Source organism: Myiozetetes cayanensis, unplaced genomic scaffold (genome assembly GCF_022539395.1).
Source record: "Myiozetetes cayanensis isolate MyiCay16 unplaced genomic scaffold, myiCay2020 scf3, whole genome shotgun sequence".
NCBI lineage: Eukaryota > Metazoa > Chordata > Aves > Passeriformes > Tyrannidae > Myiozetetes > Myiozetetes cayanensis.
Window position 1 is genome coordinate 72,887,466 of NW_026087521.1, and position 16,656 is coordinate 72,904,121.

General features: G+C 47.1%; 1 protein-coding gene across 5 annotated transcripts in view; it reads right to left on the reverse strand.

The window, feature by feature from the left end:
* Positions 1–16,001, reverse strand: part of LOC126644808 (elongation of very long chain fatty acids protein 4-like) — a 28,033-nt gene extending 12,032 nt beyond the window's left edge. The window contains exons 1-2 of one of the 5 annotated variants that reach the window (XM_050324584.1): positions 2,139–16,001; positions 859–924 (exon numbers count right to left, since the gene is read on the reverse strand). In XM_050324584.1, the coding sequence (XP_050180541.1) occupies positions 859–919 (61 nt within the window). In that variant the 5' untranslated portion in view covers positions 920–924; positions 2,139–16,001. Of the gene's footprint in view, positions 1–858 lie in introns of all 5 variants that reach the window. The other 4 variants (XM_050324582.1, XM_050324585.1, XM_050324586.1 and 1 more) reach the window with 4 other exon arrangements.
* Positions 16,002–16,656: the final 655 nt, after the last annotated feature.

Sequence of the window (16,656 nt, forward strand, 5' to 3'; positions counted from 1 at the left end):
CATTCAAACTCTCATCTCTGCTAAAACAGCCCTTCAGTCCTACAGGAAAGGGAAACTCAATGGACTTTCTGTCATGCCACATCCTCCTAATCCTGCCTCATCACCCACAGAAGTGCAAGATACACTTTATTTGCAAAAGCATCCCAGTTCTCATTCAAGCTTTCCTCTCCTGTTCCCACTGTGGCCACTGCTCTGTTAAACTTCCTCAGCACCTCCCTTTGCATCCTGACCTGCCATTCCCAAGCTCCAGACCCCTCACACTGTTTTAGCCCCGGGTTTCTTGTGGAAATCCTCTACTGAATTTTAGTAATTGGCTCACTGGTGATTTCTTGTTTTAAATTCTACATCTGTCCACACGACTCTGTCGATCCCCATCCATTCTAAACCTTCCAGTTCTATGTCTGTAAAGGGCTCTGTGTCAGGAGCTCTTTGACATCCCATTTCTGTATTTAACAGTTTACCAGAAGTCCTGAGTCCCAATTTACACTCTCTCCTGAAATTCAAATCCTGAAACATTTACAGCCTGAGCATCATGCCCCACGTCCTCCTGCTGCCAAAGCCACCATTCAGACCTGCCATTCTACCTTAATGGCATTTTTTGGCTTTTCCTTACGTCCAGGGACCCAACAGAGCCCTTTGGGACCAGACTGGATTGGCAGAACCTCTAGCTATTGAAGATTTGCAGTCTCCTCACTGTAAAATATCAAATTAAAGACTTAAAAGGGAAGTTTGTTATCATAGAGAAATCTGCCAGGTGAGATAAATGTGGGCTCCTGTGAGGACCGTGTTCCCTCTGGGTTTGTTGCTGATCATGCTACTTCTGCAAAAATTCCTGTTTAAAACAGCATTTCTACCCACCTCCACTTTCAAGAACCCAGTTGTAGAATTCCTGAGTTTTCTGCCAGGTAGAAGCCATCATAAGTCCTGGAAAGAAATTATAATTAGCATCCCCAGGATCATATTAACCCCATTTATCCCAGCCTTGACTGACTCTTAACTAAGGAGGCTCCTTAGACAAAGGCTCAGGACCACAGCTAAAGGGAAAGAAAATAGATTGCTTTCTAGGAACTGAAATTTTAGACCAGGATTAAAGTCACATTTTAAAAAGGGAGGAAGAGAACCCTGTGCAGTGATTAACTATTTCACTTCCAGATTTTATTTATTTAATCAAATTAATAATAATTTATTATTTAATTTTGATATTTTGTTGAAGTCTCACCTCTAAAAAAATACTCTGAGTAGCTGCTTGTGAACTATCAGAGCCAGGAGCTTCGTGTACCGTGCTGGGAAATCAGTCCCACGGTATTTTCTGTAAAGCATTACGGTCACAACTTTCTCATGGGGACACACACCAGGTGGGACACACACCAGGTGGCATCACTGCATCCTTCTGCAGGCATCCTTGGATATTCCCAATGCTAGAAGGCAGTTAGGTGTGAATTCAGTACTGCTGCAGCTCCAGAGGTGTTAACAGAGCTACGTTTGTTCTTTGGCTTTCTGAGGTCCAGCTTATGCATTAACTTTGTTTTATCTTGTATATATTATACAATTTATTATATTAAAGTAGAATACTTATGAGGGTCCTCCTCTCCCCTTCTTTCCTTTAGCAGGGAGACATTTTCAGTGTGGAAGTTCACTTAGAAGTTCACCTAGAAAACACTTTACTGCAGTTACTTTCAACAGCTCGTGTTACCTGATCCAGTTCTCTCCATTAGCAAATACACAGGACCAGGTCTCTCCCAGTCCCATCTCCCGCTGGTATTGAGAAAAGCACATTTTCTCCCTTGAATTCTCATAGATTAACACGCCCCTGCACACACGGGTGACAGACTTCTCCGAATTTCTCTTTCCAAATTTCTCTCCTGCAGCCAATCAAAGGTCAAACCCCTTTTTCGATTCCCCTGACACACCCAGCGGGTCCCACCCCCACCCTGACACACAGACATGCCCCTGTAACCCGGGCAGAGCCTGCTAGCGCTGGGATTACCCGGGGACTGTCAGCTGGCACGGAGTCAATCCACCGGGGATTCCACACGGTTAAACGCCCTCAAACAATCCGCACGCATTCCAGCTCACTCCCCTTCCTTTCCCTCCCTCCCAAAGTGCAGGGAAAGCCCAGGAAGAAGGAGCAGACTCACCCCAGCAGCGCGGCTGACTCCGAGCATCCCTCGCTGATCGCCTCGCTCCGGGTGCCCGCAGAGGCAGCAGAACCAGGAGCTGCAGACACCCTGCTCGGCTTTCTTCTCCACAGGTGAGGTGAGTGCATCACCTGCGGGGTCCCGCACGGCTGGGGTGGATCTTCGTGCCTCTTATTGAGGTGTCCCAGCAGCAGCCACCAAAAGCCCACGGCGCGCTGCGGGCGCTGCGCTGTCCGTCTCGTAACTTCGCCGGAGCAGAGGTTACATCACAATCTCCTCCCCCACCCTCTCCTGCCTCTCCCCACATGATCTCTCAGATTAGGGGACTGGTAAAAGGAGGGAATAGAATGCGGAAGAGGACTGGGATTCCACAGGAGGGAACCACTGACCTTCAGTGTCACGCCTGGGAGCCTGGCCAAGTGGGAACCAGGCCAGCATTTCTTCTGCAGGTTCCTTCAGGACATGCCATGGCAGCTTGGCAAACAGGAAAAGACGAGGGGATCGTGCCTGGAAACTGGTCTGTTCGGAGCACTCCTTCAGCCCATCACGAGGGGCTGTCCAGCAAGCCTTTTGTGCGCTCAGAATACGTGCAAACCACCAAAGGAGGGAGCAGAGAACAGCGGGAACACTCACACTCACTCAGGGGAGGCAGAGAAAACTCAGCTGGACTCACCCCTCATATCCAGCCCCTGTCCCTGGGGGGAGTCACATTTTTTGCCTTTAAAGGTACTTGAAAACCCTTATTGTTTTCAAAGACACAGGAAAATATTTTGAGGGATTTGACAGCGATACCAAATGTCCCCCACTGCGATCTCCAGCAGCCACACCAAGGGAAAATGCAGAGAGCCACCGTCAGCAGCAGGTGCAGTCCGTGAGTGCAGTGCCTGTGACTCAATCCCATGTGGAGGTGCCAAGGCAGAACCAGCACCCTGCAACCCAATCCCCACCCACCAGAGCTCAAAGCCGAGTGATGGGGTCACCAAACGTGGTCACCTGGGGTGAACCTGCCCCTGGGCTGTGGAGATGTCCTTTAATTCTCCCAGTGAGCACACTTTATTAGCAGAACTCCCCCAAAAAACGAGGGTAGCCCCATTTCTCGTACCATTGCCATGTGCCTGTCATCAGATGCATCACAAGCGTCTCTGAAGGGCAAGGCACCAAAGATTAGCTTTTGAAAGCAGCTTTGGGAATTAGGCATATCATGTGGTGGTAGTTTTTCCTTGAACCACATCACTTGTTGATGGTGCTGGACAATTACTGTGTTTCCATGATATGTGGAAACTATGAAAGAATTTGAACAGATGCTTTTGGGAAAGGTGATTTAGGGTGAAGGTTTTGAATTCTGGGGAGTCAGAAGGGCAATCCAGTTTAGGAAAAGATTTGACTGACCTTTTAGTACCATATTGTTGATCCAGGGTTTTGTTGATTCTGGTTCAGGGAGACAGTGATGGTGAATTTTACACACCTTTTTTTTTTCTTCTGAACTTCTTAAAAAGTTGAAGTTTTCTGATTGCTCATGAACCAACAGGGATCATTTCTATAGCGTTGGTGCCCCAGTCCTTAAAAAGATTCAGTGATTTATCTGTGTGGATCAGGGGAAGTCATAAATCAGACCAACCCTTTCTATCTCTTACATGTAGATAGGACTGTATTTTTTAAATATGTCTATCTGGTAACCTCAAATAATGTTTGCTGAGCTATTTATATTGATGTAGAAGACTCAGCATTACAGACACAAACTTTTCCATCGAACTTCTTTTTTTACCCTGGTGAAAAAAAATCAGCTGAAGTGAATTTTCACCAATTTCATTTGGGGCAATTTCACCAATTTCATTGTATTGTTCACATAAACTGGATTTTCTTTAAAAAAACCAAATACCATGAAGCATATTTCATGTTTTAAAACATGCCCTGTTGCTGAAGCATTCCCAGTGGTGCTGTTGCAGATGTTCACTAGCCTGGCTGGCAGATGGAGAGATGACATCAGTAACGTGGTACTTTTACACTCCAGGAATGGGTGTCCTTTGATGAATGACAGCACAACTGTGAGGGCAGCTCTGCAGGGACCACACACAAAAGCCTCAGGGCTTTCAGTTTCAGCAAAAACTCAATAGAAAAGAAAAAAAAAAATTTGCTCCTTCACTGGAATAGTATTAGGGAAGCTCTGAATGCCCAAGTGAATTTGGGTTTTCCATTCAGTGACTTGTCAAGAAAAAAGGGAATTGCAGGAACACGGATTCCAGCCATAGTAACAAGCAACTCCTTTGTGCACAGTGTGTGACAGCTCAGAAAAATCCATCAGAGATTTAAAAGCTGGCATATTTTAGCTAATTTAAAACCTGCCTCTGTCCTGCATATATTACAGGTGTTTGCCATGAAATCATTATCAATAACAAATAACAGTAAAACAATTCTGAGGACTTCTAGACAATGCAATTTTTGCATTTTGAAAGGACGAGTAATTTAACCCCTGCATGAAAGCGGCTTCAGTGAGATGTAAATGCCAGAGCTGTGGATGCCACAGGATAGGAAGGAAGGCAAAAAGCACACAAATCTCTTATTCAGCTCACATCTACATCTGCACTCTTGCTAAACAAGGTCTACAGCCACCTGTGGGATAATGCACGAAAAAGTCCAAACTCACATGTATTTAGAGCAAACAGAAGTCCTTAAGATGCACAGTGAAGCTGTTGAAGGAAGAAGCTCCTTCTGGCACAGGGATTCTGTTTCTCGATTGCCTCACTTATGCATCATTGCAACCAATTGCACAGAGCCTTTAGAAGGTTTAGAACAGATTACAGGAAGACAGATTTGGCAGAGGTACTGAGCAGCCTGTCTCTGTGCACAGGACTGGAAGATTACAGCAGCTCTTGTGTAAATTACGGTCCTAAAAACAAGAATGTTAATTTTACCAGCAGAGATTTTTCCTCCGCATGCGATACGTGAAGTTTATTCTGAAGTCTCAAAAAAGTCACTCAGCCTCAGTCCAGAATTCCCAAAAATCTCCTAAGCCTAGAGAACTCAGAAACCTTTGGCTTCCATCTCCAAATCTACTGTTCATTCAGCATGTCTTGAATCAGTGTTGTTTCAAAGTTTGACTGTGCCTGGCAAGGAGAAGTGACTTCATGCTGATCCCAAACATCACTCGAAAACCTCCCAGAAGCGAGCTCAAAAATATGTCTTGACCAGTTGGGTAATAACAGCCTCTTATTAAAAAAAAAACCCTGCAGCCCTTGGGCATCGTGGCAGCAAAGAGGTTTCTGTGCTAAAATCTTGGCCAGACATGAGAAGCCAAAAGGAAGAGAAGGAGAACTGATGACTCCAGGACCCAGGAATGGTTGGAGAGAGAAACAGGATCCTCTAGTAACCTACTTATCTGCCATAACTCAAAATGTCAGTCTTAGAAAAGAGGTGTCCCCTGGACTTGCGCCTCTCTCTCAGTTTGCTAGAGAAGGAGGCACTGATGATGGACTGTGAATCAGGGCAATAAAAGTGGAGGGAGAAGCCCCAATCCAAGGGATTCCAGGAGCACTGTTCTAGTCCTAGAGCTCTACAAAGAACACAGAATGAACCAGATTCTCCAGGGCCTCTGGTATAAGCAGCATATGGAACTCCAAGCCCAGAACCACCTCACAGCATCTCCAATATGCCTGAGCCACGGGCAGAACACACATTTAATTCCTGATATAACCAGTGAAGCATCCACCTAATGAGACTGCAGTGCTGTGGCTGCTTGATCTGAAATGGTGATCCCTGCCTCTTGCTTTCCCATCTGCAATCAAGGGAATATAAAATCTTTATAAAAACTCTCTCTTGGTAATACTTGAATGCTTCAGTCCTTTTGAGAATTTTCTCTCCCATTTCACTCCCACACAAACCCACCAACAGCACTGAACTGAGAAATTAATTCCGACCAGCTGTTCCTGAGGAGGGGAAAGTACATACTGGAACTTGCCACTGAACACCCACTGCCCTTGGAGAAGGGATTCTCTCTTCCTTTGCCTCTCCCCTGCCTTCTGATGTCCCTCCACCCTCTGCACCCCGCTGACCAAACAGGCCAGTCAAACCAGACTTCACTTCAGAAGCTGAGGAGAGGAACAAATGGGGCACAGATGTTGTGCAGGCCACCTGCAAATGGCTGGGGCTCCCACCACAGGAGGGAGGATGCTCCTGGAACCGAAATGCTGCTGTTGAAAGAAAATGATGTGTATTTGGGTCTTACAATCAGATGCTCTGCATTACCACACCAACATCTGTCAGCCTCACGGCGATTCTGAAAATCTAAGGCATCCCTGCCTCTTCTTGTTCACCTGGGAGACACCCATATCATCTCCCCTCTGCAAAGATGTCCCTGCTAAATTAGTCTTACCTACATCTCTCTGTGATGGTACCATGCTGCCATCCCCCTCTGCTCCAGCCCCACTCCTGGAGAAGGCTCCCCACAGAAATTAATAAGGCTGCTGTCTCTCACTCCTCCTCGTCACCAAATCTTTCACTCTTATTGTGCCTGAAAATCCCTGACAGGTGGTGGTGAGCAGGCAACTGCCAAACCAGGGTGTGATGTCTCCCCAGCTCTTCCCACTTCGCTTTTTATTCCCGTTTTGCCTGCTCCTGCCTTTCCCCTGCCCATGTCTGCAAAGCACTCGATCGTGTCTGACATGCAGATTGCAAGCTCTGCATTCCCCATGCAGTGACCACCAAAGTATTTATGGTAGCAACAAAAATTGAGGATGCAAAATCCTCTTTGCTCCCTTAATGATCTGGTACATCTGCTCCCAGTGATCTGGAAGCCAAATAGAGCAGATATTTATAGGAGCCAGAAAATGAGCAGTTCGACTTTCCAACTTCTAATGGTGGATTGTGTAGCCAATAGGTAGTACAGAACGTTCTGATCTCTGTCCTCCTGATGCAATTACTGTTTGGAGAACAGCAAAAACCTCCCTGAAACTGCCTTACACTTACAATGGCAAAAAAAGATTCAGTTTTATCACGGTCCACCCTGAATCTCTGCCTGTGTGAAATAGAAGACTTTGCCTTGGGTGAAGGGGACTCAGAACAAAAGGCACGGTGACAGGGAATCTTTACTGAGGCAATGTGTGCCTTCATTCACACTGAAAGAGTGGTGAGTTGCCCACTGCAGAGAACTTTGGCTGGATTTTATATGTTGTTCTCACAGCAATGACTGTGTTCAAGTGCCCAAGGCCATCCTGGTCCAGTGGAAGGTGTTCCTGACTTGGAACAAGAGGATCTTTAAGGTCCCTTCCAACCCAAACCATCCTGTGATCCTGTGAAAAGAGAGTGGAGAAAAAAAATGCTACTCCCCCTCCATGTATTGCATGAAAAGAATGAGGCTGTGACTCCAGTTCTGGCAGGCTCCTCAGTCAGTGACTAGGAGGGCCATGTGCAGTCAAACAGCTGCAGAGAAGTAAGTGATGTGAACCCTTTGGAGCTCCCTGAGGTGTTAGGAGGCTTAATTAGTGTTTACATATCCTTAGAGAACCTCACATAAAGACAGTATGTTCATGGGAAGCATCATTACTGTCACTGCTGCTGCTGGCCAGTGCAGTCCTGGTAAAGGTGGCAGCAAATGAGCCAGGGTAACATGCAGGAATTCCCCTCCTCCTGCTGCAAGAAGTATCTCTTCTGAAGCCCCCCACATTTTCCTACCTCTCCACTAAAATGCAGTGCCCAGTGACTAACTCACTGTCCAATAAAGAACACCAAAGTGCAAAAGGGAGTGGAATAATTTATCTTTAGAATTTTTGATCACTTCTGACACATCTCACTTTTGTTTTTTTACATATAGTAGTCCTTGGAGACACTGTATAACAACCCCTGACCTTGTAACCATCACTGTTTAGCATATGCAGGTATTCCCAGCTGATGTAATTTCCCCACCACCACCACCTCCAATCCTCTTCAAGTTTCAAGATTACCTTCCTTTTAATACTATCCAAAGCACAGGAATCCCTACCTTCACATCCTCCAGACCATCCCTCTGGAGTTCTCAGCTCCTTTTGAACTCAAGCTCGAGAAGGAAGAAGGCAGTGGGCATGTTATAGAAACACAGCCTTGGGAGGTATAACTTCATATCACATTCTATCTCAGAAATGAAGCTTTGAAAGTTTGAAAATATTATTATTTATATTAGTGAAAAATTGTAATTTAAAAACCAACAAAAACAAACAAATAAACAAACAAAAACCCACCAAACCCATCAACCCTCTGGGAATTGCACAGTCACCGCCTTGTACTTTTGTGCAAGACAAATAAATTTGTGCTGAGCCAATGAAATGTTAAATGCAGTGAGATCAGCCCGGCAGGATGGGATGCTCCTTTACAAGGACTGAAAGGAGAAAGCTGCTGGACAGCTGACACCTGGGAATTCGCCAGGGAGGTGGCACCAACCAGGCTTTGAGATGGACTGACAGGGTCCAGGCACACAGACCTGGCAGAAAAACGGGTGGCAAGGCAGATATGGTGTGTCTTGGTTGAAACCTGCCAGGCTCACAGCATTCTACCTTTTTTGGCAAGAGTAGGACTATACACCAGGTACTTTTCTCCTTTTTTTTTTTTTTTTTTTTTAACCTGGTTTCCTTTCTCATTGTGTTTTTCAAATTCACAGAAAATTGTCACCGGTATCTCTGACCTCTGCAGGATTCCCATTTCCCTCCAGCGAGCAAACTAGCAGGCCAAACCTATGAGCAGGAAGCATTATGCAATTTATTAAGTCTGGAGTTAAGGACCATCGGGAACTGCTACAGTTAGGATGGATCCTAATGTGGATTTTTTTCATTTCTGCCACTAGAGGCCTGTAATGTGCTGCACATTTGGGAAAACACACAACAGTACCACGAGTACAAACCCACAGAATGATTTTAAAGAAGTTTTTACATATTTAATTTCAGCTTCTGAAGACAACTTTCTGCCAATGGCAGAACGAGTTCAAATAAGCAACTGCTTGGCAGTTTAATGAGAGAAAACTCTGAATAGTGAAATCATAAACCATCTATGAAAGTGAACAACTTTCCTCAGCACTCTTTAAAGCTCTGATCCCTTGTATAATATTCTTTAGGGTGGGATCTGCTGAACAAACACCCAGACAGCTGGTTTCAGGTTAGGAATAAAGAGAAATTTAAAAATAAATATTCACATCTAGCATGTTTGTGCATTTGATCTGAAGCTACAGCGCATCTGACATCTTCCCTGCTGTTGGTAATCTGAAAAAAAAAAAGTCTAATGCTATTAGAGAAATAATTTTCTATTCTAAACTAGTCCTAAGAGATGGGTATTTCCAAAACAACAGTGCTGTTTATGATGTTGGGGGGGAGGTTGTTTTGGAGTGGGCTTTTTATCGTGTTGATTTGGCCATCTGATCACTCTGCTCTGCTCTGGTAGGTGAATTTTCTTCGTGTATAAATAAAGCTTTGGTGTGGATGTCAGAGAAACCACCGAGATCTCAGTCTGTGACTGAACCTCTGTGGGTAGAAACAAAGTGGGCACTCAGACTGGTGGTTTTCTTCTCCTGGCACCCCTCAGGCTGCCGCTCCAGCTCTGATAGTTGCTCTCTCACCAGGTGGCCACGGGTACGTGGGCAGAGCCACCCACCTTTCACAGCACCCATTTCAGAGCTGCTGCTTCACACTGCAGGGCACCTTTCCCCACTGCACCTTGCACGGGGGGTGTTTGCAGAGGAAGGTAAGGGATGGCAGCAGGAATTGCTTCCTGGGATGAGATTCATCTCACCTAAGCTCACCCACCTGAAAGTTCCACGTCTTTCAGCAAACCCACAGCCAGTGGAGGCAAAGCGGCATTGTTAGGGGGTGAGTCACTGTGCCTGTCAGATCTGCCATGAATCACCAGTCAGCAGTGCCTGGGATTTGTACTCACAGAAGAAAGAGCCTGGACAATTAACTGAGACTCTGTGCCTAAGTGCCATGGTTCCAGTCAGGCAAGAGAAATGCCCCCAGTCCTGTACATCGATGGCAGTGCTGCCAATACGCGGGTCTGAGGGCTCCTCGAGCTAATTTCTCCCTGTGGATCATAAAATGCAAGCAAGTAAGTGAAGAAATGGAGAGGCTTTGATCCGCTGGTGCTTCCTCCCCCAGCGCCGTGGGTGTAACCATGCATAAAACATGAGGGAGGCAGTGGTACCCAGAGCCCCCGGCCAGCGCTGGGACAGCCGCGGATGGGCAGGGCACGGCGGCACCGTGGGATCCCCCGTTAGGGGCTGTGCTTTCCCACGAGGGTGGCACTGCCACTGTCCCCTCCGAACAGGGAACCCGGGGTCACTGCAGAGCCTGGGCGAGGAGAGGCAGTGACAAAGCAGAAGCAGGAGGCGTTCTGGAGGTGGGAGCGCTTCCCTTGCCACCCAAGCCAAAGCCTGAAGGTGACTCATCCTCCTCTGCACCAGCTCTTGCACAGCTCCTCTAACGGGGAGCTTCAGGCGCTGTTCTTCCCTCCCTTCCCCTTTCTCTCCCTCCCTGCAGAGGTGATCCAAGAAGTCCTTTCTTTCCCCAGAGAGTGATCTCTGTCACTTGGTCACTGGTGTCCTCAAGTCCTGCTGTTATTCATTGCTCCAGGCACGGCACGAGTCTTCAGGCATTCGCTGCAGAACAGGGCAGCCAGTCTGACACACTTGGTGGAACAAGCATCCCAAGTCAGGGGCTCAGCAGATACAAACTGATGTGGCTCCAGAGAAAACATGACCCTCGGGACTCGCTTTGTCACTTGGGACAGCAAATGCAAAATGCCCCCAGTAAAGACTTTGAAAGCAGACTGGTTTAAACTGGGCTCAGCTTTGTTGATTTTAGAGCTGTGCTGCTCCTCATCCACACCAGTAAGGGAGTGCTCGATAGCAGCCCTGTTGTGCACTTCAGTGCACAGCAAAACCCTGCCTTCCCACACACCGAAAGGAGGTGTCTGCTAAAATTAAAGCGTCACTCCCGTCAGCATCGCAACCGCTGAATTTTCCTGTGGAAACACGGCGTGCTGAGGAGCTGATGAACAAAAATCCTCCAGGCTGGAGGCTTCAAACAGGGGAAGGCAGCAAAGCAGAATTATGCTGCCTTTCCCCAGCTGTAGGCTGGGTGCCACAACTCGAGGGAGCAGAGACCATCTGAGTCTCAGTGTCCCTGGCACGCTTGGGTTTCTGCTCGTTCTGACGATGCAGGAGAGTCAGAGGACTCGGTGACTCTGGGAAGATGATCGGATGCTCCCTCCAGGAAATTCCAGCATTCCCTTTCTGGGGCTGTTAAAGAGCACATGCATCCTGGGAGTCACCAGGGAAGGCTTGGCTTTCCCCTTTCTCGAGACTTACACCAGCAAGCTGATGCAAATGTTGCAAAAACTGCATGGGAAGTTCAGAACCATCCACCTCATCCTAAAGCAAGTCCTTCAGCCGAGCTGAGGCTGCCCTTTAGGCAAACAGCTTAGCTTTGCACACATGAGACCAGCTCCCTCAGCTGCTCTAAGCAGGTGTGGTTGGTCTGATGCCAGGGGACACCAGCTGAGGCTCAGGTCAGACCTTTCCCCTGGGCCTATGTGTTTCACAGGACACCTGTGCCACACCGCTGCATTGGAAGCAGTCACTCAACTCCTCTAATTAATAAAAAGCAAAAAACCAAGCTTTCTGGCAGTGGAGGCAGAACACCTCGGTGTGGTTGCACTGCAGATTGGTCTCTTCCCTAAAGAAAACGTGGGGAGCCATCAGATGAAAGGGAGCTGATAACAACCCAGCAACCAGGGCTGGGCATCAGACCTGCCATCCCAGATTTCGTTTTCACCACCAGCTCTTGTTTGCTGTAGCACTTCTGGAAGGCCCTTGCCTTCTCACACAAGATGGATATTCACACCCATATCCTTCAGACAAGTTCAAACCACCCCTGAAGGATGCACAAGTACCACCTTCTCTGATTCTGTTCCACCTTCCTTGGGAGGGAAGATGTTCACACTGTCTCACTGGAGACTGCCCCTCATTCCACAGTCTCTGTATAAGACACCAAGTCTTTAATAGTAATTTCATGAATTACTTCTAAATTAGGATCTTAACACAGCTGCAGAAAATACCTGCAACTGGCCAAAGAGAGTTGCCTTTCGTGAATCTGAGCCCTGATTTGTTGAAATGAATTTTTGCCACCTCTGTAAAGTGTTTAAATTTGCAGTTGGTTCAAACCTGGGGGGTCATCAGAGGGAGGCAGACACCTCTGGTGGAAAACCAGCTCACAGAATCACAGGGTGGGTCAGGCTGGAGGGGACCACAGAGGGTCATCATCAGGTGAAAAATTATATAAGGCAGGAGAATATGCTGCATTTTTTGCTATTGCTGAGATGGAGAACTGGGAAAATAAAGGATAAAGGCTCCAGGTACCTTTCTCCTAAAATACAGACTTGGGTATCTAAACTACAGCTGCTGTTGTGCCATCATTCATGTTGATATTTGCTGTTGTAGTCAACTGTTAAATGCAGGTAAGGAAACTCTGAGTAAAGGCAGAATGAAGACCAGTCATTTCTTATCTTTCCTTTCTGTTTTCTATGGGCATATTTGAGGGGAAAGTGGCATAAAAATGACTACTTTCTTTCCTTTCAAACCTTTTGCCAATCTGGGATTTCTGCCACTTGGCCAAAGTTGACTTGAAACTTTTTTCTATTATAAATAGGATTTACCTGAAGCTACTTTAGTGAGCTAGAAATGAAAGACTGGTTATTACTGTGGCTTTTACTTCAGTCTCTGACCCTGATTGTGATGGCCCTCAATTTCCTGTGGGAAAGGACTGTAAATGACATCCAGTCTTCCTGGTTTTCTGACTATCACTGCCCGGGAAGAGACCTGCAGCCCCTCCAGAAAAAAAAAAAAAAAATCAAAAGACTGGACACAAAAACCTTCTGGCACTTCAATGCATTTGTGGAGGATGAACAGGATACATTCCTTTTGTGAATCCATATGGACCCTTCTGTTGCAATTCTCCATGCACAGGAGGTGACAGGATTTCCTCTAAGGAAAAATGAAAGTCCCTGTATGTCCCCACACTGGTATATCCTTTAGGATTCCCATGAGGACTTGGAGCAGCTTATTTGTCATTTGTTAATCCAACTCAAGGGGTATTTTTGATGTGAAAAGGGTCCTTTGAACATGACAGCCTAGTGCAAACAGTGAGGGTTGCTCTGAGATGCAGGAGGACAGGAATGCTCAGCACAACTGATGTTTGGCTCCAGAACTTTGACCCAAAGACTGACAACTGTTTTCTTAGCATTTCTTTGAATTCTGCCTATGAAAAACCAGGGGAGATGAGGGGGGGAAAACAGCTCCTTTTAAATCTCCTGCATGCTGCCACAGTGCTCAGAGCAGCACACTCACCAATATTTATAACTCCGGGGTCAGAACTGCTAATTGAATTAATTGAGGCTGGGCTGATTTGCGCCGCCAGAGAACACGACCCTGAAACGCCGCCTTTCAATTCAGTTCCCCTCTCCAAGCTTCACGTTTCCAAACAGCAGAGCACTCATAAGAGACCAGGCACCTCCCACCCAGCAGTCCTGGTGGCACAGACCAAGCAGTTTGAGCAGCAGATGAGGGGGGAGCGTGCTGAGGATGAACGGGAGGTGGATGCGGGTCCGCTGGTACCCACAGTGTGTACATGATCTGCTGATCTCCCCCAGAGGCATCAGACCAATCCCACCACTGCCAAGGCACCTCTCCCTCCTGATGGAGCGTTTTAGGTGGCTGATGGTGGTTTCTGTGCCTCAGTGGGAGTCACAGAAGTTCTGCTGTGGGAATCAGTGGTCCCTTTTCCCGTACATCTCTCCAGGACCCAGCCCAGCAACTCAGACTGACAGTTTGCCCCAGAGACTGATAACCTATTGCCCTGCTTTAGACACCAACACACAACCTTCTGACTGCCCCACTTGTACAGGGGCTCTCTGGCTGCCCTATCCACCCAGCTACTCTGCATGAAACCCAGTTGGTGCCACGCACAGTGCCCTGCGATGCAGATGAACTCCGGTTCACCCCGGTGCTGCTATCTGTTTACACCTCAGCTGTGTTCCTCCAAACGATGCCTATTGACTCTGTAATTCAAGCCTGGTCTCCCCTCCACATGATTATATCATTCCTAGAAACTTCAGTTGACCATCTAATGGAGCAGGTCCCCTGTGCAGGCTCAAGGGTGCTTTCCAGGATGCTGTGATGGTCCTCCCAAATTCCCCTGTACTCCTGCTATCACCTGCAGCACCACCAGGCATCGCCCTGCTTGGATGCAGAGTGCTGCCCAAGCCATGGATTTTGCATGGTCACAGAGCACAGAGGAGCAAGTTCCAATATCAATAAACCAGCTGCTCATTCCTCTCACTGCCGTTGTTCATCGGAAGGATGGAAATGAAAATCTTAAGCCAAGATTATAAGCAAAATATCTATGCCATGTCCTCATGTGATTCCCATGAAAGCAGCATGGGAGAACTTCTAGTGGAAGGTGTCCCTGGCCATGGCAGGGGGATGGAACAAGATGATCTTTAAGGTCTCTTCCAACTCAAACCGTTCTGTGATTCTGTGAACTTTGTCATCTTTGGGGCAAAACCTTACAGACACAGGAAAGAGTTATCTCCTCATATGCAGAAATCAAGTTACAGGTCACCTTCCCATTTTCAAGAGGAGATAGAAGTTTGGTGTCAAAAGTAGTTAAAATACAAGGGATTTTCCACCCCTCAGTCCCTGGAATGAGCTCTGCTGAGAGAGGCCAACTTGAACTGCTGCCTGAATCCTGAAGAAATGAACTTGCCAAGCTGTCAGATGCTGAACCACCAGTAGTCATCCTCCCAGAATGGCCTTCAGCTGCCACTTTGACAGGAATCCAGCATTGTTTGGTGGCATTTACCTTGGGGGACAGACATTCCCAGGATAAGCGAAAGCAATTTAAGCTCTCAGAACCGTGTATGTATGTTTATTGCTTTTTCGTGCTGAAGAATTATTCATGCCACTCCTTATGCTCTGACTCAGCCTCATTAGCATTGGAAAGGTCATCTCACAGAAACTTAGGTGGATGAAGGACAGGCAGTCTTACACCATTTCCCTTCCTTGCTCTGGCAGGGCAGGTCTAAGCACAGGGGTGCTCTTTTCCTCTGGTTGTGCAATATGCTCAAAAATCAGCAGAAGCCACTGGATTAGATGGGAGCTCTGTCTCTCAGGCAGTGTGCTCCTGGACATATCAAATTTAGTAATGTGTATTTAATAGGGTGTCATTAAGATGATGTTGAGTTGGCTTTACCCTCATAAATCACACGTCTCATCGCAAGACCTGACTGGATTGTTCCAATTTTGTTGCAATAATGTTTCATAGACTAGGCAAAGCTATCCCTGTGTAGAACAGGCTGATTTTCATGCACTCCATGCCTACAAGTTCATCTTTGCCTGATATTTCTATGGCTCATCCAGTAGCTCCCAGATTCTTCCTGAGATGGTAAATGGGAGGTAACTATAACTGATTGTTATTTGTATTTCTGCTGACAATAAAAACCGTCATGGTTTTGCTGTCTATAGAGTCCTGACCATCCTTCCTGGAACGAAGACCCTGAAGAAGTTGAAAACCAACTTTCAGTCAGGAAAAATGGGGGAAAAAAATACAGAGGATGAACTAAAGGGCTTGATCCTCTGCTGCTGGTATGGCAGGGACCACAGCCTCTTTCAAGACTCGTACAGGGGTGATTGATGGTCCATAGGTGCCCAGCTGACTAAAGATGCAAAGAGCACTTTGAATGGTAGCTATGTCCAACAGAATCCTTCCCTCTCTCAGAGACCTTCATTCATAAGGGACCTTAAAGACCGTCTTGTTCCAACCCCTGCCATGGGCAGGGACACCTTCCACTAGCCCAGATTGCTCCAAACCCCATCAAACCTGGCCTTGGACACTGCCAGGGATGGGGCAGCCACAGCTTCTCTGGGCAACCTGTGCCAGGGCCTCCCTACCCTCCCAGGGAAGAATTTCCCCCTGATATCCAATCTAAATCTGCTTTCTGTCAGTTTGAAGCCATTCCCCCTTGTCCTGTCACTCCAGGACCTGGTAAATAGTCCTTCTCCATCTTCCTCGTGGGCTCTCTTTAGGTGCAGGAAGGCTGCAAGTTGCATGGATGTTGAATGCTAGAAAAGGACAGTGGGAGAGAAACAGACACCTGGTTTTACAGGCACAGCCTCAAGCCACTAATTTCCACCACATGATGGCTGGTGGATGCAAAAGAACTCCAGAGTCCTGACTCTGAAAGGCTGATTCTGACACTCACTGTTTGCTCCAGCAGGCCAAGGCAAGCAGGCTCACACAGCCACCTTTTTCACTTGCCCCCTTCCTTCTCCTAGAAATCAGGGGTTCCTAATGGTCTGAGAAACACATTGCACGCTGTTCCTGCCCTTTGTTCCCCACGGGAACTGTTTTTAATCCAGTGGTTCTCCCGGTCTCTGGGAGTGCTTTCCCTCTGCCTTGAGGCACATTTCAAGAATTGCTTATGCGGTACAAGTTATTCCAGCAGATCATGG